General features: G+C 40.8%; 2 protein-coding genes across 5 annotated transcripts in view; both read left to right on the forward strand.

Moving 5' to 3' along the window:
* Positions 1 to 613: 613 nt before the first annotated feature.
* The window catches only part of LOC309499223 (uncharacterized protein), a 37,664-nt gene continuing 10,950 nt past the window's right edge, over positions 614 to 27,327 (forward strand). For 3 of the 4 annotated variants that reach the window (XM_082170397.1, XM_082170398.1, XM_082170399.1), the window contains exon 1: positions 1,672 to 2,510. The gene's annotated coding sequence lies outside the window, so the exon portion shown is untranslated. Of the gene's footprint in view, positions 805 to 1,671; positions 2,511 to 27,327 lie in introns of those variants that run through there. The other variant, XM_082170396.1, reaches the window with a different exon arrangement.
* LOC309499896 (uncharacterized protein) lies at positions 16,097 to 18,835 on the forward strand (the record flags this gene model as incomplete). The annotated part of the gene is made up of 2 exons (XM_082171418.1): positions 16,097 to 17,659; positions 18,081 to 18,835. 2 exons carry the CDS (start codon positions 16,097 to 16,099, stop codon positions 18,084 to 18,086), a joined length of 1,569 nt encoding a protein of 522 aa, XP_082027544.1. The 3' UTR covers positions 18,087 to 18,835.

The raw sequence follows: 27,327 nt of genomic DNA on the forward strand, positions 1-27,327 counted from the left end.
ATGATTTTAAACCTAAATGTGATGGATTTAATGCGTGTACACAGAACATTTTAAAATGTTATATTCATATTTGCTGTTGAGTGAACAGGTCATATACAGGTCATATTTGCTGTTGAGTGAAAGCAAAAATGAGTCATGTAATTGTCTCTGTAATTTGTACAATACGGTCTGCAAACAACTTAAAATACCAGTACACATTCAAGGGAAAATGCAAAAATAATAACAGCATCAAGAAACTAAATCTTGCCAGAAAAGAAAGTGCTTAATGATATTTTGCCTGGTACGAGTTCCTTCTTTAATGGCTATACTAAGTTTTCCACAGTGATCTGTACATAAGGTTCCTCTTGCCACCCGTCCCTTAAAATACGGAATCGTCCCGTATTTACAAGTAAGATGATGCGTCCCGAATCAAATCAATAAGGGACAGGATTTGTCCCGTATTTTTCATTAGGCCCACACATATTTGAATACAAACATAAGGATTTTGCAGTATGGATAAGGCTAATAGTAAATGTAAAAAATATCAATTTCACAATAAGTAGTAGAGAAGCTCATTGCATGATTGCATTTTAGCGTCTTTGTTGCCATGATGTACAACAAAAAAAATAAAAAAAATAAAAATAATTTACAGACCAAAACACACCACCGCGCATGCGCGTCCAGTACGTGTCGGATCTGATCCAACTACGTCATCGTGCTACAGGCTGCATGCTACGATTTGGGATGTACTAATTCTATTTTCGAATACTATTTAGGACGGATAGTATGCGAATTGGAACGCATCGTTCCTCTCCTGTGTTACAGGTGGGTAAATGTACAAAAAAGACCTCAGAGCTAGAATTTAGCCATGCAGAAATGTGTTTGGGATATGAGTGGACTGTTTTAGTGAAGTAATTTTCGTTAGGGTCTGTTTCTGATTTTGTTTGTAACGAGTTTGAAACGAGAGGGCAAAGTTCGGCAGAGTAACTGTCTAACTTACTGACAACGCACACATTACGTTAGAGAGCAAGTCAGCTCAACACACACACTTTCCCACGTGCAAATGCACACGAAGATATTTGATGAGCTTGCAATGTTAACGAGTATTGTTTATGGTGCGTTCAAGTCCTCCTGGGAATTTCGTACGTACGAGGTGGGAAGTCGTGTTGACGACGTGAGGTGCGTTCAAGTCAGTTTCGTCGGAGCAAGATGGTGGTGTACCTTCTTTTAATGAATAACACGAAAATATAGCAAGTTTTGTTAACTCTGCTTATAGAAAATGAAGAACAAAGAATGCGCATCGGGTGTGTTTTTCTTTTTATGTTTTTAATTAACTTATGAGGCCAATGTAAATTAACTGTATCATTATATAATTAGTTAATTGTTATATTACAAGTAGGCTATATCATATTTTGTGCAGAGAGCTTACTTTGTTATAAATGAAAAAGCCTTACAATGTCACTGCTAAACCTGTAAGTGATAGGCTATATTTTACTATCACTTTGCTCAACTACAGACGTTGCATTCATTGATTCCGCCATGCTTCTCACTGACACGCCCCCAACTCGTACAGATCGGGGCTTAAAGAAAATCCCGAGCTCCCCACTGGTATTTACGACATTGTGGTGGCGTTCATGTGCATTCAACTCGTAAATACGATCTATACGAGATGACTTGAACGCACCATTAGCTCACTGTATGTTAACTCCCCACCATCGGTTAGAAATGTTTTTTGCTCCATGATTTTAGACAAGAATGGTTACAGTTTAAAATGAGATTTGAAGTTACACTTGGAGCACTTTATTAGTTCTGAGCATGATTTTCAGTACTGTATTGACGTGATACTGATAAAATACTGTGAATGAAAGTATCCTAAAAATATCTGGTGAATATTACCATTGTCTTAAGTTTACATTTCATTTTGATAAATAGTGTAAAATACAAGCACGAAGAGTGAACATGCATCTAAGTGAACATGCATTTGGTACTTAGAGATTTATTTTATTATGGATTTTGTATTGACACGGACACTGAAATTCATTGTAATGTTAAAAAGACACTGAATAATTAATGTGTGAAACATAAAATGACTCTTAACAAATAGAGATGTATTTGCTGAAGAAAATTCTTAAATAAATTACTGCAGAGAGCTTGAACCTGACACACTGTCTCCTCGTTCCTCTCCTGTGTTACAGGAGTCAATCTGTTCACCACCAGTATAAAACAAACTCAGATATATTTTTATTTTTTATTTTGGGCAAATATTATATATATTTGGCAGATCAGCTCCTCCCACTAAAATTTACACACATACCCCTCCAACAGTAATTACATCACCAATGAAGCTCCTCCCACTGTAATTCTCCAATAAATGCTGTAAATTCCCATCAGCTACAAGTGAAGACGAGCATCAGAGCATCAGGAAGAGCTGAAATCTGCAAAGACTGAGTTTATTAAAGAGGACAGTGAGAACATGAGTGATCCAGAACCCTGCAGAATGAAACACACTGAAGATCCTGAAGAACAAAGAGGTTGGTGTTTATTCTTCATTCATTCATGATGCTGAAGAACATTCATGTTAGAACCCAGCTAACAAAAACACGTCCCTAGAACGTCCTCTGCACGTCTTCGTGTAGGGTTCTTTAAACGTTAGCAGGACGTCGCGGGGGACGTGCGCAGGACGCTTGCAGGACCGTCGTGCGACGTCCCGAGGGACCTTAGAGGGACGTTTGGAAAACATTCGGGGACCTTTACAGAACGTTCATTAGAAGTCCTTTTAACATTCTTTTATTTTATTTTACTTCTGGCTAACCAAAGAAAACAGACCCGTTGTAAGGAACAAAGTATTTATTTAAACAATTGTAAAGGTGTTGTGCTCTTTCCGTGTGTGTGTGTGTGTGTGTGTGTGTGTGTGTGTGTGTGTGTGTGTGTGTGTGTCTTCAAACGCGCTGGCAGCTGTGTGTGTGTGTGTGTCTCGGTCGGTCAGCTGTGGGGTTAGTCCGTTGGCAATTCTTCCCCCTGGCATCTAAAACAACAAAATGAACACATTCAGTAGTGTTATGATTTTATATGTCTATATATGAATATGTGAAATATAACGTCGTTTCATTTCAGCAACATTTAACGTTAGTTTCATAGTGTTAGCATAACGGTTAGCAGTGGTACAACGGCGGACAACTTCAGCAAACGTTTTAAAAGGTCACATTTTCATAATATGTAATGATGTATAGTGGTTACGATAACTAATGTATACTAATCTAAAAATTAAAAATACCTTTTAGACTGTCGAAAGAGAAAACACAAGGCCGCGTCTGAGGAGGACCGTTAACTGTCACTACGCAGCTGAGCGTTGCCATGGATACATGGATACATGCTGCGTGCCATAATGAATGACGTCACTCGCTTAGGTGCATTTGATCGTCACTTGCTAGTGTGTTATGGAAGGCATATTCTGCCAAAATTATAGTGTGTAGCTATATGACACTTTTTTTTGTTATTTGAAATGCAATGTGCTATCAGTCTTAAGGGCAATAATTAGAATAATATTTTTCCTAAAATAACTTATTTTGAATAAAACCAGTCCTTCGATCGCCTGACCAACATTTTTACAGGTAGCCTAAATTAGGATACTTTTATTTGTCTTACCTGTGTTATTTTCCACTTTCTTTCCAGCAATGTGCTTTTCCATTCTTCGCATTTTCCTTGGCTGCATTCATCATGTGAAGTCGATGCATTATTTTAGAGCTCCTGAGATTCAACCACATTTTCTTCATGTGGAATAATAATTGTAGGCTATTCAATTGAATCACTTCTCATGTTTTTGATGTTTAAATTATATTGGCTGAAAACAGACTCGTGATTTGATTACATCTTTAATTAGTGATAGAAGTTATAGGTAACATGAAAGTTATTATCTTAACATTAAAATTAAAACACTAACAATTTTAACATTAACTTAATTTTACAATTAATTCAAATAATAGTTTTACTATAGTTTATTTGCAGTTATAAAACTGTCAATCTGCAAAACAAAAAACCATGGTTTTTAGATAAAATCTATTATCACAGTTAATTTAATGGATATACAAATCCCCTTTTAAATCCAATATGGGTTTATATTTTAGTTTAATTATTCGTTTGTCTGAGTTGCAAGATGTCCGGTCTAATGATAAAAATCAAAGGCATGGGCGACTGGATTGTGTTGTCATGGAAATGGCAGGTGAGGGACGAAATAGACGTTCGCAAACTGGCCCGGACAAATGTCATCAGAACGTCCATCAGCGAACGTTACAAAGCGGACCAAATACGGACGTCCTCCGAAGGTCCGCTCCGGAACGTTACAAAGCGGACCAAATACGGACGTCCTCCGAAGGTCCGCTCGGGAACGTTACAAAGCGGACCAAATACGGACGTCCTCCGAAGGTCCGCTCGGGAACGTTACAAAGCGGACCAAATGCGGATGTCCTCCGAACGTCCGCTCGGGAACGTTACAAAGCGGACCTAATGCGGACCTAAGGGGACGTTGGAAAAGTCCGGGGGACGTCCCCTGTTAGCTGGGAAACATTCAAGCACTTCATCACTTTTAGATAAACAGTTAAACTATGAAATGGGTACAAAAGTTTAATTTTTGGTTTCCAAACAATGGTCAGTAAAGCGAGGTTTGAGAAATGTTCATATTTATTGTCAACATCAGGTCAAACTAAATATAATTTTAGCTTTTATTTAATTTAACCTCCTACGACCCCGTGTCCACATACGTGGACATCACATTTTTGGCTGTGTGCAGCATAATACCAGAGAATGTCTAATATAAAGAGAATTGGCACTCTCTGCTTACTTCCGGGTTCTGGACTGGTTGCAGTAACACGTCTCTATCCATGCGAGGGCGCTCGCGGGCGAGTGCAGAATGAATGGAGGTCTATGGCGAAATACCCCTCAAAACCCACTTTTCTCAGGATATAATTTTTTTTCTAGTAATTTAAATGTTGTATTCGAAAGGGGGGCTAAGATAATACACTCAGCTGAAAATTGCATTTTTAAGTTCACTTATCTGGTCTAAAAAAGCGTTCAAAAATGTGATGACGTCATTCATTAGCAGAATGCTAGCTTGTTCCGGCCAACAACGGCCCAACCTGTAAGAAATCGAAGGGACATAAGTACTGGTTCATTCAACTTTCGACCTATAACCTATGTTGAACTTGCAAAACCTACAATAAAATCTGAGATTTCTCAACGGCAATCGGGTGAAAGAGACACATTTAGCCGTCTAGCCCCATTGACTCCCATTCAATCTGCACTCGCCCGCGATCACCCCCAGTGGAATTCTAATGGTACTGCAACCAAAATCAATACAATGGGGCTAAATAGGGAGTGCCAAGGCTCTCCGTAGACGGGCTCTGATAATACTTAATTCTGTGTAACTGGAACATGTTTTTCACAATCGCGGACACCTATACTGCCATCTGGTGGTGTCAGGAGATTTTTTTTTTTTTACATAAATATTGTCAAGATGGCGGAGAACACAGGCGAAATGTCACGCAGGCACATCAGACCAAAATGTCCACAAGGTAAAAAATGTAATAACATTTCATTGTTGATTCTTGTTAAGTTATGCATAATAGTGTTGTATGATTAAAATGGCATGCACATTTGACAAACTTTTGTAACAGGAAAGATTTACTAGGCTGCTAAATTTGATGTCCACATATGTGGACAATGGGACTTAACTCGATGAAACTGTAGCAAAAAAATGAAAATTTGTAGTTGCACTGAGCTTCGTGTGACGCACATTGGCTCACACTCGAGCACACACACACACACACACACACACTCTTGCTCACTCGCGATCGCGCGCACACCCACACACGCGCTCACTCACTCGCGCACACACACACTCTTGCTCACTCGCGATCGCACACACACACACATGCACAAATAAAAAAAACATTCCTAGTTTGGAGAAGTTGAAGTTTTGGAGTGTTACAAAAAGAAAGCAAATTTTCAAGTTTTTTTTGTATATGTTTTTTATTTGGATATCAATTTTGTTTTTCCATATCAATGTTCAGAAGTGGTGATCAGTTGACAGCTCGCCCCTCTCTTTACCAGAGTGTCCAAGACATACGGCCGCAGGTCAGATGAAACGACCACAAAGTCGATCATCGGCCTCTGGCCTAGGGTGTCCTGGTGCCACCCCAGACAGCAACATAGTATCGGCCCAAATCATGTGCATTCCACACGGGCCAGATCTGGGCCGACACTATGTTGCTGTCTGGGACGTGCACTGATGGACACCCTTATGCTTGAACATGGTGTTCGTTATGGACAAGCTGTAACTAGCATTTACATTTACATTTAGTCATTTAGCAGACGCTTTTATCCAAAGCGACTTACAAATTAGGACTAAATTCAGCGAGTCATCATAAAGAGGCAAAAGCAACAACAACGCAAGAAGTGCTCAAAATACGAAGTTCAGGTATTATTCAGAGTAGCATAAGCCTGATAAGTGATGTTTCAAAGGGAAAGGAAATTTTTTTTCTATTTTTTTTCTTTTTTCTATAAGGTTAAGTGCTCACGGAAGAGATGGGTTTTCAGCTGTCTTTTGAATGTTGTCAGGGATTCTGCATTCCGGATGAGGGTGGGGAGAGCGTTCCACCAGCATGGAACTGTGAATGAGAATGTTCTGGAAAGTGATTTTGTGGCTTTCTGTGATGGAACCACGAGACGTCGCTCGTTGACAGATCGTAGGTGTCTGGTAGGGATGTAGACTCGTAGGAGTGAGTGAAAGTAGGAGGGAGCTGAGCCTGTGATAGATCTGTAAGCAAGCGTCAGTGCCTTGAACTTGATGCGAGCAGCGAGAGGTAGCCAGTGCAGAGAGATGAACAGAGGAGTGACGTGGGCCCTCTTGGGCTCGTTGAAGACAAGACGAGCTGCAGCATTCTGGATCATCTGTAGGGGTTTGGTTGCACATGCTGGAAGTCCAGCCAGAAGAGCATTGCAGTAGTCAAGCCTAGAGATGACCAGGGCCTGGACGATAAGTTGTGTTGCATGCTCAGTTAGGAAAGGCCTGATCTTCCTGATGTTGTGCAGTGCAAACCTGCATGATCGAGCTGTCTTTGAAATGTGATCTGTGAAGGTCAGCTGGTCATCAAACGTTACTCCAAGATTTCTGACCGATCTTGATGGGGTGATTAATGATGACTCTAGCTGGATGGTGAAGCTGTGCTGTAGAGACGGATTGGCAGGGAGGACGAGAAGCTCAGTCTTTGCCAGGTTGAGCTGCAGGTGATGTTCCTTCATCCATGTGGAGATGTCCGCCAGACAGCTTGAGACCCGTGCAGCTACTGTGGGATCATCTGGTTGAAATGAGAGGAAGAGCTGCGTGTCATCAGCATAGCAGTGGTAGGAAAAACCGTGTGCCTGTATGATGTGTCCCAGTGATGTGGTGTAGATGGAGAAGAGGAGGGGACCAAGAACTGAACCCTGGGGAACACCTGTGGTCAGCTGATGTGCTCTGGATACCTCACCTCTCCATGCGACCTTGAAGGACCTACCTGTGAGATAGGACTCAAACCAGTGGAGTGAAGTTCCTGTGATGCCCAGTGATGAGAGGGTGGACAGAAGGATCTGATGATTCACAGTGTCGAAGGCAGCAGACAGATCCAGGAGAATGAGGACTGAAGATTTGGAAGCACCTTTTGCGATCCGTAGGGCTTCTGTTACTGACAGTAATGCAGTCTCAGTTGAATGCCCTTTCTTGAAGCCAGATTGGTTGACATCCAGCTGGTCAAGAAGTATGTTAGTTGGTTGAAGACAGCTCTTTCAAGTGTCTTTGCAATGAATGGTAGGAGAGAGATAGGTCTGTAATTCTCTACAAATGATGTGTTTAGCGTTGTTTTTTTGAGCAGTGGAGTAACCCGAGCCTGCTTGAATGCTGTAGGGAAGGTGCCAGTATGGAGGGATGAGTTGATGATGTGTGTGAGTGATGGTAGAAGTGTGGGAGAGATGGCTTGTAGAAGGTGTGAGGGGATGGGGTCAAGAGGGCAGGTGGTAGGGTGACTGGAGAGGAGAAGTGTAGATACTTCTTCCTCGGTTAGCGAAGAAAAGGAGGACAGAGGGATATTGGCTGTGGAAGGGGTCGGTCTGGGTTCCTGTGTGTGTGGAGCTGAGAACTGACTGCTGATAGCTGTTGTTTTGTTGGTGAAGAAGTTCGCAAAATCGTCAGCAGTTAAGGAGGAGGCGGGTGGTGGTGGTGGAGGTGGACAGAGGAGAGAGTTGAATGTCTTGAAGAGTAATCGTGTGTTGGAGGAGCTGTTGATCTTGTTGTGGAAGTATGAAGATTTTGCAGCATGAACATCAACAGAAAAGGAAGAGAGGAGAGATTGATACATACTCAGGTCAGATGCGTCTTTTGATTTGTGCCATTTCCTCTCCGCTGCCCTGAGTTCGGTCCGGTGTTCCCGAAGAACCTCAGATAACCAGGGGTTAGAGGGAGTAGCGCGTGCTGGCCTGGAGGAGAGAGGGCAGATAATGTCTAGAGAAGAGATTAGAGTGGAGCATAAGGTGTCCTTTATGCTCCAACTAGCACAGAAGTCCAATGACAGAACACAGCTCGGGTTCAGATCAGGGGGGCCGTTCCTCCCAATCACGCCCCACCAGGTGTCAATGTCGCTGCCCACAAGGGCGTTGAAGTCCCCAAGTAGAACGACGGAGTCCCCAGTCGGAGCTCTTTCCAGCACCCCTCCAGGGTCGAGGGATCGGGTCGTCGAGGCCCCCGCCTTCGACTGTCGCCCGATCCTCTAAGCACCGGCCCCCTACGGTCCCTCCTACGGGTGGTGAGCCCACGGGAGGGCGGCCCCACATCGCTTCTTCAGGCTGAGCCCGGTTGGACCCCATGGGGGGAGGCCCGGCCACCAGTCGCTCTCATACGAGCCCCAACCCCAGGCCTGGCTCCTGGGTGGGACCCCAGCTAAATTTTCAGATCCAACTCACCTGGGCTGAGTTGTGGGTCATGAGCTGTGGGTCAAGGATAAGATCCCGGATACAGGCAGCCAAAATGAGCTTTCTCCACAGGGTGGCTAGGCGATCCCTTAGAGATAGGGTGAGAAGCTCGGTCACTCGGGAGGAGCTCAGAGTAGAGCCGCTGCTCCTCCACATCATGAGGGGTCAGCTGAGGTTCCGGATGCCTCCTGGACACCTTTCCGGGAAGGTGTTCCGGGCACGTCCCACTGGGAGGAGACGCCGGGGAAGACCTAGGACACGCTGGAGGGACTATGTCATCCAGCTGGCCAGGGAACGCCTCGGTGTATCCCTGGAAGAGCCGGACGAAGTGTCCAGAGAGAGGGAAGTCTGGGCATCTCTGCTTAGACTGCTGCCCCAGGACATCATTTTTTTCAAAAAGTGCTTCATATTCAAAGATAATATCTGGTTATTATATGTATTGGTCCCTCCTAACCCCAAAAAGATAGAAGAAATCTAAAATGCACACCAAACCAAAGCTCGGGTCTTAGGAGGTTCATTTATATCTGGTTCACAAGTTTTTTTAAATCAACTAAGTAACAGGGTTGAGTGACACATGTAGGACACAGATAATTCTCAAAAATAGTTCATTTAAAACTAGTTAACCCTCTGAGGTCGAGAAACGCGCCGACGCGTTTTGCTGGATTTTTTTCACATAGCAGCAACATAAACTTAAATTACTCCGTCATTTATGGTTATACAGAAAAAAGAAATATAAAAAAATAATCTGTGATATTTCTACTTTTGTATGTGTCCACTTACAATCAAATCAAAACATTGTGCTTTTGTAAAATAAAGAAAATAAACAGGGTGTGCGTTCTGCCTCTCCGTCGCGGTGAACTTTTTTTTCTTGAGCACGTCTATAAACTGAAACATAACTCAGCGAATACTTCTCACACATTTATGAGCCATATACCTTTATACACATTTAAGTGTGTACTTTTAAATGATCGGATTCAAACTGAAAACAAATATTCTCTGTTTAAGTAATTTGTATAAAACCAACAGGATGTCCAGTATCTCAAACGCTTGCTAATTACTTTTTAATTCGACACGCCCACTCGCGCAAAAGAGATTCACAAGCAAATCTCCACATGGAACGCGAACGCCCTCCTTACCTCAAACACAAAACACCAAAACACTTCACAAGTCTCTGCTTTTCGTCGAGTTTGGAAGACACGCTGTGAGCTTACATGGATTTACCTCAGAAGAAGAAGAACGCGATTTGAAGACAAGAAAGATGTAAGGTAAGAAATTCTTACTTATTAGTTTATGGTATTGTTGCATAAACTTCACATTGCAGTTGAACTGTTGCTAGATATATGGTGAATATTATACTATTTAGACCCGTGTTTCCTGTTAAATACTGTTTGTGGATATCTGCTCAAACATAGATATGTATAACCATAATGTTTAATATTTTGGAGCGCGATGGCGTTTGAATGTTTAATATTTTGGAGCGCGCTGTGGGTTTTAATGTATCATATTTTGGAGCGCGCTGTGGGTTTTAATGTATCATATTTTGGAGCGCGATTGCGTTTGAAAGGAAAAATGCACCAAACATTAGGCTTTATGTTTTTACTATTATCTCATATCATATCATCATAACGAATGGAAACATTTGAAGTAACATATGATAATCAATATATATTTCTCTAGCGTAGTTGTTCTTGAAATCTTTTGGAAGATTTAATTTATTGTTATTATTATTTTATGCAGCACTGCATAGCCTATGCCTACAAGGCACAACACACCTGGTGTTCATTATATATTGTTGGAAACGTGTGTGTGTGTGTATTCTGTGAATTTTAAAAAGAAATTTTAACCAGAAAAATCTAAAATCTATTCCCAAAATCGGGCATCCCTATAGTTTCTCTTGATATCAGTATGTTCACAGTTTTTTTCTTTCTTTTTTTTCTTTCAGGGACCAGATGCAACTGAGTCCTGCTGACTTCAACATTCACATGAGTCTCTGTACATGAACATGGTGAAGTGAAAATCAAACACCTTGGAAATGAAAGGTATGTTTTTAGGAATGGCACAAAGGTCTCTGTCTTTGGATCATTGTTTTCAATGTGCTCTTTTGTCATTTGTATTTTTGGATTGTGTTGTGTTGTAAATAAATCCAAACAATCTAAAAGCCATTTTTTTTTAAATCTCCTCATTCTTTGTGCAAGGTTGCTCTGAATGACAGGGCCTGATCGCTCCTAATAGGGCAGTTAGGGGAGTGTCTTTGTCTTTCTCAGGTGTAAAAAGCTTACATATTCATGAGATGATCACGCCCCTTCGCATATGGCTTTGTCACACAAAACACGTCTTAGAAATTTTAAATCAATATATTGTCTTATCTGAATGAGCAGTCAGGGTGATTTTCACATAGTTTTGGAGCAAATATTCTAGGCTATGTCATACAATTTTCAAAAGTCTTGTGAAGAAATAATCAGTATGGGTTTCATGGCCTTATTTCAGTGAGAATTTTTTTTTGTATTTTCACAAACCACGCATAAATGTCATTATCTCAAAACTACAAACTTGTACATACATGCTGCTGATATATTATTGTAGCAGAGTTTGTGCTGAATACAGTGTAATTAGACTTGCCATGAAAATGTCACTAGTAACAGAAAAAAACACAAATGTCAGAGCATGTCAGACCACCTCCAGGGCCCAGAAAACAGCTCAGACCTCAGAGGGTTAAAGGAACACTACACTGTTTTTTGAAATAGGGCTTATTCACTTTCTTTCCTACATTTAGATAGGTGGGCAAATGCATTTTTGTCTCAGTGCATGCATTGTTTTAGTTTGACAGGGTCGGCGCTAGCTTAGCTTAGCACAATGAATGGAATCCTTTGTTGCCAGCTAGCATGTCCTGAGTAAAAGTGATATAAAAACATTAAAAAACCCACCTAATTACTTCTTGTGGCCTGCGTATTCACAACAAGTACAAATAGCGATGCAGATTAACACTAGGCGATTTCCTAGGCAGATATTGACTTATATATTAAGGACTATACTAGGGGGAAGCACAGGCGAAGCACTGCTACTTGGGCGTGATATCTCTGCGCCCAAGTAGCAGTGCTTCACCTGTGCTTCCCCCTAATATAGTCCCAAGTCAATATCTGCATAGGAAATCGTCTAGTGTTAATCTGCATCGCTATTTGTACTCGATACACAAAAATGCATTTGCCCACCTATCTAAATGTAGGAAAGAAGGTGAATAAGCCCTATTTCAAAAAACGGTGGAGTGTTCCTTTAAAGCCGAGGTCAGTCTAGACTTTCAGTATATGACATTTCTACAGACATTGTCGTGATATGTCGCACTCAGTGTTGGGTAAGTTACTTTAAAAAAGTAATTAGTTATAGTTACTAGTTACTTCTCACAAAAAGTAACTGCGTTAGTAACTGAATTACATCATTACAAAAGTAACTAATTACCAGGAAAAGTAACTATTGCGTTACTTAAAAAAAAAAAAAAAAGTTTAAATATAAGAAATGTCTTGGATACCTCCAATGTGAAATGTTAAATAAATGAAATGGACACTAAATATAACATCTTATTATTACAAAACATTGTACACTAATCTACACTATTTTAATGTTGCTGTGGGACAGTGTGAGAGACACCTATTAACTTAAATATTAAAATATTATCATTACTATAGTGGAACAACAAAACACAATAGATGGTTTAGATCTTTTAATATTTATTGCACTGACCACAACTGGCCAACCAATAAGTCTAAAAATAAATTATGCCTCTTAAGAAATATACCAAAAATAAATAAATCGCCATATCATGATATTATCGGTATCGTGAGCAATGTATCGCGTATCGTATCGTATCGTGAAGTACCCAGTGATTCCCAGCCCTATTCTGTATAGCCTACTTATTTTCTCCCTCACAGTAGTAAGTTTAACAAAAAGTTCTCCAATACTGAACAATGTACATAAAGAATAATAATAAAATATAATCTTTTGGGGGTTTATTTTTATATCCTACAGAGAAAGTCATCATCAGAGGTTATTTTAGCCAAATTCTGGTCGTGTTCTCAACTGGTCAAACAAAGATGTTTTCTTTTAACGTTCCCTGCAGGTTATTTTGGAGTTTGTTATATAAACTAATTAAAACATTGATACCTATATGCTGCAGAGATTATTCTAATGCTGAAATGTGTAAATTATTTATAAATAAAGTATTTATACTGCTCGGACACATTCGGTCTCTCTCGCGTACTGTCGAGCGCGTTCTCCGTCTCTCTCACTGTCGAGCGTTTTCTCGGACACACTCGACTCGGTCTCTCTCGCGCACTGTCAGCGTGCTCGCGGTGTTCGCCTCGCTTTTGACCGGTTGCCTCAAACACACACACCAGAGAAAAAACGTTGCAGCTCCTATGGCTGAGAGAAAGCCTACTCGGATGAAAACCGCTTCAGTGAGCTTATAGTAACGCCGCATTTTATTGACAATAATGGTAACGGCGTTGTAACGGAGGAAACAGTAATTAGTTTGATTACTCGTTACTGAAAAAAATAACGCCATTAGTAACGCCGTTTATTTATAACGCCGTTATTCCCATCACTGGTCGCACTCTGCTGTGTATTTTTTACAAAGATAAATTTAATGTATAAAAAAAATAAAATAATAATAAATACAAAATATAGCTGCAAGCAGCAATTACCGGGGCCAAGCAGAATAAGACGACAAGACATGGCTGAAAGTGTCAGACCAACTGCAACAATGAGCAATTAAAGACATTTAAAGAGGATTTTAGGCAAAATGCCTGAAAAATCATAGAAACAATAATTAAAAATATGATTTAATGAATTATCACTTTTGACCAATAGGTGGCGCAGTTACAAAACTGATGTGATGTGGTCAGAGTGAAGTGACAATGACACATACAAATTTTGGTGTCAATATGTCAAGGCATTGCAGAGATAAAGCCTGAATAGTGCTATTAGCATCATGCCTCAACTTTGCTGCTGCGCTATACAAAAACGGTTTAAAATCGGAAATGGTGAAAATCGGACAAACGGTCTAGGAGGAGTTCGAAAAAGTAGGTTTTGACTGAAAATCAAGATGGCGGACAGTAAGTTCGGCCAAATAAGGAAAACTTGGTATCTATGTTCTCGGCTTGACCCAAGGAATCTATTAAGACCAGTGGCATTTCAATAGCCAGATATATTCAAAAGTAATTAGCTTTTTTGGAAATTTTGTTATAACTTTTGACCACTAGGTGGCGCTGTCTCTAAATATTTTGGGTACCTTCAGGGGATGGTGCTGATGGCACAATCTGAGTTTTGTAATATTACACCAATGCATTTGTTTAGTATAGCATTTTATTTCACAAAACTGTATTGAAGTCAATGGGAATTTCATGTTTTGTTCTATTATAGCGCCACCAAGAGGCTCAGTCCCACCATTTTTTTTTACGTGTCCTCAGAGTGAGCCCATACATATTTGTGTCAATTTTGGTGAAAATATATTAATTTACTTCGGAGTTATAGACATTTATATGAAAAAACACGTAAAAAATGACTGACACATGACTTTGATTGGATTTTACTACCCCTTACTATCAATATTTTCGAATTTGGGCATTGGCTTTCAGCTATCGACCTATGTTTCCAAACTTCTGACGGTGGTTTCGTCTCGATCGGACTAGCGGTTTCGAAGATATGGCCACATTTTTTTTAAGCGCTAAATCACAACGCTACACAAACCGTAAGGCGAAACCTAGCATGTTTGGTATCGTAGGACTCTGCAAGGATTCAGGAGTCTAATTAGATGAGTCTCGTGAAAATACGTCGACCACACCCAAAGTTATAAGCATTTGAAAAAAAAAATCACCACTAGGTGGCGCTGTTTCCAAACTTCTCAGGTTCTTTCAGGACACCGTGCTGATGACCCATACCAAGTTTCGTAACAATCTGTTCATGCGTTCCTAAAATACAGCATTTTAGCACAAAATTCAAAATGGCCGAAAATCTAAATGGCAGATATGGTAAAATTGGATATCAGTCGACTCGGCATGTTGCCCTGAATCTATCGAGACCAATTTTATGATTTTTGGACAAACCGTTCAGAAATAGCAATTTTTCATATCTCCGGACCAGTAGGTGGCGCTGCGCCGAAACGCAGCATGTAGCCTCAGGTCATGCTTGTGATGATATGTACCAAGTTTGGTCTGAATCCGATAAAGCGTTGCGGAGATACAGCCTTATGTCTGTTTTAGCAAGCGCTACGTAAAATTTGTTCGTGGGTTTATCGAAAGCGGTTTGACGAATCAACTTGAATTCCATAACTTTTTGTCAGCATGGTCTGGAGATGATCTGGTTCAATTTTCGTGAAGATCAGAGTAACGGCCTAGGAGGAGTTCGAAAAAGTAGGTTTTTCAGAAAATTCAAAATGGCGGAAAAATTTCCATGACGCAAAATGAGGTCATAGGGAGCAATCGTCTTGAGCTAGGGAATCAGAAAAAAATAGAATTTTGTTTCTAGCCCATGTGGTTCAAAAGTTATTAGCATAAACATGAGTGCATATTTGGACAGCTGGTGGCGCTAGAGGGAATGAGTTGGAGACTCCAGATTTGCTATGGTGACTGTTCAGTCTGTCCTCTATCAGTGTGCCAAATTTCATAACTTCCCCGCAAGCGGTTCTATGGGCTGCCATAGACTCCCAGAGCGGAAGAAGAAGAATTATTTTTGGTACGCCAACAGATACAATAGGTGCCTACGCACATTCTGTGCTTGGCCCCTAATAAGAACGGGAACAAATACAATAGGTGCCTCCGCACCTTCGGTGCTTGGCCCCTAAATATGATAATAATAGACAATCTGCTCCACTGGACTGCAAAAAGCTTGTGTTAATTCAACTAAGAGGACACAGTGTGACCTTTCTGTGGCAAAAAGAGCGGGAATTGAGTTTGCCAAACTCGAACTGGAACACAGGGGAACACGCTTTATTTAACTGTAATTAATAAAAATAAAAAATAAAAACGGTAATATTTTATAGCAGTTGTCTACTTTAATGTTCTTTCACTTCATTTTTTTTCTCTTGTATTATTTTGATGAATAATAATATTTTTCTTTCACTTCAGACCTGATGGACGTGAAGGAGGAGAGTGAAGAACTGAGTGAAGTGGAGGAGGAACATCATGTCAAACCTGGAGAAAAACCCTTGAGTCGCTCAAAGACTAAACAGACATTTTTAAAGAAAAGAAGAGCCAAGAAATCTTTCACCTGCACTCAATGTGGAAAGAGTTTCACAATCAAACAAAGTCTTGAGCTTCACATGAGAGTTCACACTGGAGAGAAGCCGTTTAAGTGTGATCAGTGTGGAAAGAGTTTCACTCGATCATCATCCCTTAATGTTCACATGAGGATCCACACCGGAGAGAAGCCGTTCACATGTGATCAGTGTGGGAAAAAAATTATCTGTGCATCAAACCTGAAGTCACATCTGAGAGTTCATACGAAGGAGAAGCCGCATTCATGTTCTGTGTGTGGAAAGAGTTTTTCACAGCTGTGCAGTTTAAAAGTACATCAGAAAATTCACACTGGTGTGAGAGAGTACATGTGCTTTGAGTGTGAGAAGACTTTTACTACAGCGGACAGTTTAAACCTGCACCAGAGAATTCACACTGGAGAAAAACCTTACAAGTGTTCACACTGTGACAAGAGATTCAGTCAGTCAGGACATCTGAAAAGACATGAGAGGATCCACACTGGAGAAAAGCCTTACAAGTGTTCACACTGTGACAAGAGATTCAGTCAGTCAGCAGATTTGAAAACACATGAGAGGATCCACACTGGAGAAAAAACTTACAAGTGTTCACACTGTGACAAGAGATTCAGTCAGTCAGGACATCTGAAAAGACATGAGAGGATCCACACTGGAGAAAAGCCTTACAAGTGTTCACACTGTGACAAGAGATTCATTCAGTCAGCAGATTTGAAAACACATGAGAGGATCCACAGTAGAGAGAAGCCGCACACGTGTGATCAGTGTGGAAAGAGATTCTCAAGCAAACAAAGTCTTGATGTTCACATGATGATCCACACCGGACTGAAGCCGTTCACATGTGATCAATGCAGCAAAACATTTCTTAGAGCATCAGACCTGAAGAGACACCTGAGAGTTCATACGAAGGAGAAGCCGCATTCATGCTCTGTGTGTGGAAAGAGTTTTTCACTGCGGGGAAATTTAAAATTACATGAGAAAATTCACACTGGTGTGAGAGAGTACATGTGCTTTGAGTGTGAGAAGACTTTTACTACAGCGGACAGTTTAAACCTGCACCAGAGAATTCACACTGGAGAAAAACCTTACAAGTGTTCACACTGTGACAAGAGATTCAGTCAGTCAGGACATCTGAAAAGACATGAGAGGATCCACACTGGAGAAAAACCTTACAAGTGTTCACACTGTGACAAGAGATTCAGTCTGTCAGGAAATCTGAAAACCCATGAGAGGATCCACAGCAGAGAGAAGCCGCACACGTGTGATCAGTGTGGAGAGATTTTCTATTTTAAAAGTCACCTGAAGCGACACTTGAAGATCCATTCAGTGGAGAAACTGGATCACCATGATCCATGTGGAGAGAGTTTCCTTCAGTTATCTTCAGTGACTCACTCGAATGGAAAACAATCACAGTCTGAGATCACAGTAAGTAGTTCATCTTTATGTGCTGAGCATTAAAGTCTCTCCTGTGTAAGTTAGTTTCCCAACAGCCATGATGAGCAACAGGACATCTTGGTGGTTGCTTGCTATCTGATTCACATTTGTTACATTATTATGAGATACAGAGTTATAATTATAAGAAAGTATCTCATTATTACTTAAAATTATCTCATTATTATGACATGCTGATGCTCACCAGATTTACATTGATTCATGACTAAACTAGTGATTTATAACACAAATCATCTTCATGACATTAAAATAGATCATAATCGTGCACAGCAGTTGTTGACCAGATATGATGGGATTAAAATGACTGTTTAACTCATCAGAGATCTTGAGCTTCACTTTTCATTTCACGTTTGTCTCTCATTTGAAATCTCATTTGATTTAATGTTTCTTTTAGACCTGATGGACGTGAACGAGAAAGGAAAAACAGAAGCTAAAAATCAGTCACTGCGTCAGGTCTCCTGTCCTCAGTGTAAAAAACGCTGCATATAAATCAAGTCTGAAGATTCACATGAGAGTTCACACTGGGAAGAAGCAGCTCAGGCTTTCTCTCTGAAATCACTTCTTCTCATTTTGAAGAAAGACCATTTAACTGTGATCAGTGCGGTAAACCGTTTCATTGGGCGTCAGTCCTGAAGAAACACCTGAAGATTCACACAAAGGAGAAGATTCATTCGTAATATTACAGCAGAAAATAATTTTAACTCGTTCTTCATTGTTTTTCATCAGAACATCTAGTTTCTCTTCCACTTCTACTCTTCCACGCAAGCACAAGATATACTTTCATGTATCTTTGAAACTGGACACTCTTCTTCTCTTGAGATGCTTTGGCTCTTATAAGTCAGTAAAGAGAGAGATCTGTCTCATTTGCTTTCACTTTTACTTAATGTTTGTATTTGCTTCATGTAATGATTGATTAAACTTTATAATTTTTATCAACACCTCATTGTTATTGTCTGTTTTATTTTATTTTCTGCTGATTCTGCTTGAATCAGGAATAATTTTAGATCTGAAAGTTATGAAGTATCCTGATATGATTGCTTTTTGAGCTTCCCATGTTTTAATTTTCTCAAAATAGCTTTTAAATGGCTAATAAATTATATTTCACCCACACATGACTGACATTGAATGAGATTGCTGTCTGTCTACATTATTAACATTTTCACCCTTGATATCCAGTATCATATATACATTTCAAAGAGTTTGTTCTAGTCAGTTTGATGTTTCATTCACACCCTGAGGCTTCATGAAGTCAGAACAATTACTATGAACTTAAAGGTAAACAAGGTTGGGAACCACTGATCCATGTTAATTTGTGATAAATAACGGTTTTGTCTTTCACTAGAGCAGTTTTACAGTTTTTTTATCGTCTATCCTGACTCAAATAATGTGTTTCTAACAGCAAACACTCAGAATAAAGTGAGATGATCTGCTGATGATCCTGAATGGCTTGTTGAATGAGTGTTGATAGTCTGAAGCTCATCAATATTAACAGATCTGCTGAAAACACTCTTTATTTCATGACAATAGTTCCTGTTTTCACCTCATTTATTATGCTGATATCTTCAGATCTCCTGTACATTGATACTTAAAGCTCATTTCATTGGTGTGAACAGACTGAGGATAAGTTTAGATACTTCTTCCTCGGTTAGCGGAGAGAAGGAGGAGAGAGGGTTATTGGCTGTCGAAGGGGTCAGTCTGGGTTTCTGTGTCTGTGGAGCTGAGAACTGACTGCTGATAGTTGTAGTTTTGTTGGTGAAGAAGTTAGCAAAATCATCAGCAGTTAAAGAGAAGGTGGGTGGTGGTGGAGGTGGACAGAGGAGAGAGTTGAATGTCTTGAAGAGTGATCGTGTGTTGGAGGAGCTGTTGATCTTGTTGTGGAAATATGAAGATTTTGTGGCATGAACATCAACAGAAAAGGAAGAAAGCAGAGATTGGTACATACTTAGGTCAGATGTGTAAGGCTGGTGCCAATATGTCTGATCGATTGGTACGCTTCACCCCTGAAAACGAACCTCAGGAACTTCTTGTGAGATGGAAGGATGGAAATGTGTTAGTATGTGTCCTTTAGATCTATCGTGACAAACCAATCCTCGGATTGAATTTGGTTCACGATGATAGGAATGGTGAGCATCTTGAACCTGAACCTCCTTAGAGACCAGTTCAAGTGCCTGAAATGTATTATTGGATTATTAACCCCGTTAAACTTTGGTGGGCGGAAACCGAACTGCTTTGAATCTTGAATCTCTCGAGGCTGGCTTGCTTTCGACCCCCTGAAGCGGATATCCAGCAGGGTTCGACTAAAAGCGATTGCTGCCTGGCCACATGCCTGTGGGGCGGACAGTGCAGCGTGTGTTTGCTGGAAACCGATGCGTCCCGAAGCGTACTTGACAGCGGGAAGTCAACATCGATTTCCTGTGGGCTCCGCGGAGGAGGCGACCTTGATCGCTCCGCCATGCGTGGGGCCACCTGCAGAGAACCTAGGCTGGCTAGGATCTCTATGACAAAGCCTTTTTAGCCTGCAGGACGGCCCTCAGGTCGCCCTGCTTCTGCTGAGGCTTTGCCTGAGAGCGCCGTCTGTGCCCCCAAGCTCCTTGAGGGGGGGCTCTATATTAATTGCTTTACATAGAACTTCATTGAATTATGTCACAATAATTTGAATATAGTTGTAAATGTGGATATGCAAAAATCAGGTATGAAATACTGTTGTCTACACCAAAACTAATCAAGGATCTACAATAGAACTAAATCATTGGTAAATTGAGATTAAGAGGAAATCCAAAATAAAATTATTGTAACTAGTGCAAAATGCCCGTGCAAAATCAGTTTTTGAGTGTGTTTTAGTGTGGTCTACAAGGCTATGTGGTCTAAAGTTCAGGAGATATTTCTTAGCGATGGCTGATTTCAACAGTTTCAATATGATAAAAAATAACTTTTATATTGATTCAATGGATTAATAGCATTTTGGAAAAAAAAAGTGTCATGAATTTATTGCATTTTTGGGGAAAAATTATCAGTTTTTATAATAAATCTTTGAAAATCTGGCTACCTCTAGCTGCTCGCATCAAGTTCAAGGCACTGACGCTTGCTTACAGAACTATCACAGGCTCAGCTCCCTCCTACTTTCACTCACTCCTACGAGTCTACATCCCTACCAGACACCTACGATCGGTCAACGAGCGACGTCTCGTGGTTCCATCACAGAAAGCCACAAAATCACTTTCCAGAACATTCTCATTTACAGTTCCATGCTGGTGGAACGCTCTCCCCACCCTCATCCGGAATGCAGAATCCCTGACAACATTCAAAAAACAGCTGAAAACCAATCTCTTCCGTGAGCACTTAACCTTATAGAAAAAAAAATTAAAAAAAAATAAAATCCTTTCCCTTTGAAACATCACTTATCAGGCTTATGCTACTCTGAATAATACCTGAACTTCGTATTTTGAGCACTTCCTGCGTTGTTGTTGCTTTTGCCTCTTTATGATGACTCGCTGAACTTAGTCCTAATTTGTAAGTCGCTTTGGATAAGGGCGTCTGCTAAATGACTAAATGTAAAATGTAAATGTAAATCAAAATCTGGATTTGAATTTTTTATGTTATTATAACCTAAAGATGCTATGTTAAAGTTTGAAACAGAAAATAGTAGAGCCCGACCGATAAAGGATTTTTAAGGCCGATACCGATACAAATATTTGGTGATTTAAAAATCCGATATTCCGGTATATCGGCCGATATATATATATATTTTTAAATCCAGAAACGCGTAACAAAACATGAACAGATTTCCCTAACATTAGTTATTTGTCGTTATTTAAGAGTCCTCAGCCTTACTAAAATAATATGATAATGCAGTTTAAAAATAAACTTGTTTGTTTTATTGTCACAACAGAACAGAATATATTAAAGTTCTGATAAATATAATGTATAAAAATACACACTTATGATATGAAACTTAAAGTCCTTTGAACAAAAAAAAGTCAACTATTATTATTAATATTGACAGTAATAATTCAATTATGAAATAATGTGTGTGTGTGTGTTTGTGTGTGTGTAGAACTGATAAGATTGTAAATGTGTACCTTGAAATGCAATGTAAGTCACTTTTGATAAAAGCGTCTGCCAAATGTCAATGTTATAAGCTACCTTATAATTACAATGTCAACTTGCTTATCCCTTTACCTGCACTCTTTTAATTCTATCCATCTATTCCATCAAGCTACAACAAACCATTTTCAATCATCATTTGCTGCCTGCCTTCTAAAATCTACTACTTAGTGATGCACTAAATACAATATGTGACTCGTTAATGCTGCGGCTAAACGAAGTCAGCAACGAATACTTGGATTTCGCACACGTGTAAAAGAAAAGCTAACTTTTATGCACAGTCTATGTTTGATACTTTTTCTCTATGTCTAAATGTTCACTCCTCGCGTGCCTAACTTACATTTTACAATGCAGAGACTGGAACTACAGATATGCTAGTTATAAATACAGTAATCATTACTTTATTTAGGCAGAATAAGTTCATTGTGATTTCCAAGCTCATTGATGTTAGCGATCTTCCTTGTATAGTGCCCTCTGGTGGACAAACTATGCAGCGCCAACACTCATAACATGGTTGAAGGGTGTTTCGTCCGCTTTTATTTTATTTTTTAAATATTCATTTATCGGCCATTATAAATGCCGATACCGATAGTTTGGAAAATTCCTAATATCGGCCGATAATATCGGCCCGCCGATATATCGGTCGGGCTCTAGAAAATAGTGGTTTTCATCTTGCCACTTTCTTGGTAAAGAAAACACATTTTTACTCAAATTAATCAAAATGGATTTATCACATTTTGGAACCAAACTATAATATTCAGAAGTAAACAGTGTAGCTGACAGAGTGTTTATATCAGAATGTTTATTTTTAAACCACAACCTTCTTGGGGCTTCTTTGACGATATATTTAACGATATCTTTTGCATTTCTCATCCAAACAACGTCAAACTTGGCACTGCACTTACTCATGCACGTAGCAAGACACCTGTCGAGTTTGAAATCAATCGGACTAACGGTTCGTGAGATATGCGAATAACAGAAATACAGACACACACACAGACAGACAGACAGACAGACGTTTCTGTAATTTATAGATAGATGTACATGTGCTATGTTTTTATCTGTAGTGGCACTTTCTCAGCAAATGAAGTCCCTAACGGATAAAGTGAATTTGATTTGGCAAAACATTAGTAACTGCTCCAAACATTACACAAAATTAAAACTTCTGAAGCTGCTGAAAGAGCATGTCGACGTGTGGCTTGTTTTTTTTGAAATAGTTGGAGAAAAAAGCAAAATGTACCATTCTCCAGCATCCTCACAAACCCTCCTGCTTCTCTCACAGTCACAGCATCCTGAAGAGTCCTAAAACACTTAAGAAGATCATCCCTGTGCTCATATACAGTGTTTACTGAGCGACTGTGAAAGTTCCACCTTGTTGCACACGATCTCGGAAGTCTGCTGCCAACAGCATCATCAAGCACGCTGGTCCGTTTGGGCGACCTTGAAAAAAATGCACAAAATCCACCTAGCTCCGAAAAAAATGTGGAGACCTTGGGTATCTTTGAGGTGGCTTGCTGCATTACCAGATTGAGCTGATGTGCGTAACAATGTACGTAGTGTGCGTTCTCATACACATCCATCACTTTACGCTGAACTCCTCCAGTGGCACCCCGCATAACGCTCGCTCCGTCATAAGTTTGAGCTATTAATTTTGTCTTGTCTTTGGGTGGGATCAATGCACTCATCCTTTCCAAGTGCTTGAGCGATGTTTTCAGCATTCACGTTTTCAATTGGTATGAACTCAAAAAAAGCGCTCTTGAATGACGTTGTAGCGGTCGATGTAGCGAAGTACAAGGGCAAGTTGGCACTGGACAGACACGTCAGATGTTTCATCTGCTTGAATGGCAATATAATCAGCCGCAGTCACCTCCTCGTGAATGTACTCCTTAACAACAGTCAGCATACAGTCCAGCAGCTCATTCTGAATCGTTTTGGACGTACCTCTGAACACAGTAGCTCCCTCCAAGTGCTCCTTCAGAGCAGCGTCCAACGACGAGGCGAAGTTAACAAGGCCCCTAAAAATGCCTGGGTTCTCAGAGGCTTCAGTCTCGTCATGGCCACGCAAAGCCAATTCAAAGGCACCACAACATTTTACACAGTCAATCAGTTTAGAAAGAATATATCATTTGTGTCCACTTCCTCATTGTGCCTTCTTCTACAAAGTCGATGGCCATCATCCAACTGAGTAGCAATGTTAGCCTTCCCCAGCAACGCAAATTTCAGGCAGTTGTCCATATGCATCTTTGTGTGTTCGTGGTTTTTTTTTTTTTTTTTTTTTTTTTTCATATCTTGAACACCGTTTTCACACCAGGCTCGATCGGTCGCTGCAGTTTTAAAAAGCAAACAAGGGAAGCATAACAGCGCGTTAGCTACACCGCAGCCGGTTAGCCACGGCTTCCTAGTGTACCATGTCCGCGAAAAGCCTCTAGTATAAGACGCTTCCTTGTCTTTCACCTGCTGTCTGATGTTAATTTGTTGCTGGTCCGGACCCATTTCTTTTATTTTTATTTTTTCAGCCAGTGGTCTTCTTTCAAACGGAGATTGAAGAAGAGATTCCACGGTCTCTTTCTCGTGTGTCGCCCGCGCCGCCATTGTCAACTTGTAAAGAAAGACTGGCTCCGCCCGCCGAATCTCACTGCCACGTGACCACACCAAGTAGAGTAAAAGTCCATGTTATTCTCCGATGGGCGCAGAGGCAAAGCGCCCATCGGATAATTATTACTGCGCGTCACTGATTGGTTGAATTGATCATATTTAGTGACGTTTTATAGCATATCAGAGCTCCATTGGTTAGATAGCGAGGGTGCCCTTTCTCGGCGCCCCGAGCATAAAACTACACGGCACACTGTGACGTATCTCTCTGCAGGCAAGGGCGTGGTTAGCTGGTACCCTCTGACGTCAGAGGGTACCACAACTTCCAATAGGAAAATTCAACTGCAGTAGCCACTGTTCAACCTGAAGAGGGCAGCACTCAGACCTTTTTACACCATATTTTGTAAAATTAAAACACTTTAAACACAAATGTCAAAAAAACTACTTGAATCAATGAACAACACTAATAAAGCCCCATTCTTACAGATCATTAACTAAAAAAAGTTGGTTTAGGGTTTAGTTACCCTTTAAGAGCAAAAAACAAAACAAAAAAAACAGGCATTTAGGATCAATGACCACTTAAAACTTAAAACTGTACAAAAGGAGTTGACCCAAAAGCTCAAAGAAGTAAAGGAACATCATAGGGAGTTGATGGAGAAAAACTTCAAAACTATGAACTCTAAAAATTTGATTTGATTTGATTTGATTCAACTTTATTGTCATTACACAAGTACAGGTACAAGGCAACGAAATGCAATTTAGGACCGACCTGAAGTTATTAAGAGATACAGCATAACATGAGGAGAGTTGAGGAGAAAAAAAAAGGCAACCCCCAGACTATGTTCCAATAGGGAGTACAGTTTGGGGACAGTAAAACACCTCAGCACATTTGCACATAATCAGTACACAACATGAACACACAAGACTTGCAACAGGGGAGGGGACAGGGGGGTTGGAGGTAACCCAGCACAGGCAAGCAGCCATCCGGTCCTGCAGCCATTTCGGCGCTGGTCACAGACCCGCCTGTCAGACTGGTGGTAAAAAGCGTCGAAGGCGTGGGATGGGGGCTGGGGGTTGGTGATTGCATATCTGTATCTATGTAAGAGTTTCTGTATGTGTAGGCCTGAAGAGTCGCTACGCCTGGCATCCCAATCTAGGTGCCTCAGTCCGCAGGATGTCATAGCGAAACACAGCAGTTGCCATGGAGACAACCTTGATCAGGTCCCAGACAGAGTCAACAATCAGCAGGTGTCAGTGTGGAGTCGGGGAAGGAACGCAAGAGCGTCTCTTTGCAGTGCTCTCTCCAGAGGGGGTTGTTGTTCCAGCAGCGGCCTCGGCCAAGGCCAGTGCTGATAGAGTGGGGCCGAAAGCAGATAAGATTGTGGTTGTTTGGTCTGGGGACGAGTAGCCGCATTCCAATTTACACAGCTCCTGGTCCGTTTGGGTCTCCGAAACGATCCATTTGCCTTTGCAAAGCTGTGAGCTTCTCCATGATGTTACCCATATTGTGGTTCATAGTCACAGTCTGAGTGCCGACAGCTCTGCCCACTGCTTCAATCATAACGGGCAGCCTTGTGGGGCTTTGGACAGCTGTCACCGTCTTCTTAATTCCTCGATAAACCAGGGCAGTGCCTAATCCAAACAGCAGAAAACCTGTTATCATGGTTCCGAATAGGTAGATATCTTCAACGTCCTCCACGGAAAGAGCCGCCAGACACACGACCCGCCACTTCCCCCACGCGTCCATCGTGTAGCCAGCTGCAAACGTTCCGGCAGGGCAGTCAGGTTCCCCCGAACCCAAGCTTCTCGTCGAGAAGATGGTGTCAATTGCGCTGAGAGACCAGTTGATCAATTCCATAATTTCTTCATTTGGAGAGCAGTGCGGAGAGAGTCTCTCAAAGTACAAGACAGTAACGAGACGAGAGGAGCAAAGCAGGGAAGATAAGGGAGAGGAGGGTAAGAAAATGCGACCGCCTTCGTTGAGAGCCAAAGCAAAAAAATCTATGAGACTCAATGAGGATAGCAACAAATATGAAACAGACACGGAAACCATTGCATGTCATAGATGAACTGACAAAAGCAAATGAGTTGAATTATTTTTACAAGAGGTTTGACAATCATGATTTCTCGTTTGAATGTGATATGGTGCTTGACAGTATTGTTATTGATGATGATGATGATAGGTTTGAGATTGACCCTAAATCCATCAACAAGTTCTTCAAGCAAATCAGTGTAAACAAGGCCACAGGTCCAGACGGCATCTCTGCTTTTCTACTAAAAACATGTGCAGATGAACTGACCCCTGGCAGAGGTCCCTACAGTCTCACACTGTACCAACACAATGGAGAAAGGCAATTATTATACCTGTCCCTAAGAAGCCCTTCCCACAGGAGAGTAATGGTCTTAGGCCTATTGCCTTCACTTCTGTTGGGATGAAGTGCATGGAAAAGCTCATTATGAGCAAAGTAAAGCTAGATGTAGGCCCACAGTTAGATCCTTATCATTTCGCATATAAACATCGGAGAGGCACTGAGTTACAGTTACTGTACAACCTACATTTGAGTTCACCTAGTTACTAACCATCTTGGGAATTTGAGGGTCTATGCTAGACTGTTGTTTTAGTTGGACCTTTAACACTCTGCAGCCTCACATTCGTTTGGAAACGCTGCACCAGATGAATGTCAACCCCTTTGTTATTAAGAGATTCATTCACTCATTTCTGACCAGTCATAATCAGCCGGTTAGGGTGAACAGAACGTTATCTGAACCTTTAACCATCAGTACTGGTGAGTCAGTTCTCCAGTCCTCTTCACATTATTCACCAATGAATGTATATGCAGTACTGTTGATAATTATATGATTATATGAACCATTTTCTTAGCATTAATATGAAGAAAACAGTGGAGATGGTGTTTGATCCCAAGTCTATTGGAGACGACTCACCA

This window comes from Leuciscus leuciscus, assembly GCF_965113295.1.
Source record: "Leuciscus leuciscus genome assembly, chromosome: 1".
NCBI classification, from domain to species: domain Eukaryota; kingdom Metazoa; phylum Chordata; class Actinopteri; order Cypriniformes; family Leuciscidae; genus Leuciscus; species Leuciscus leuciscus.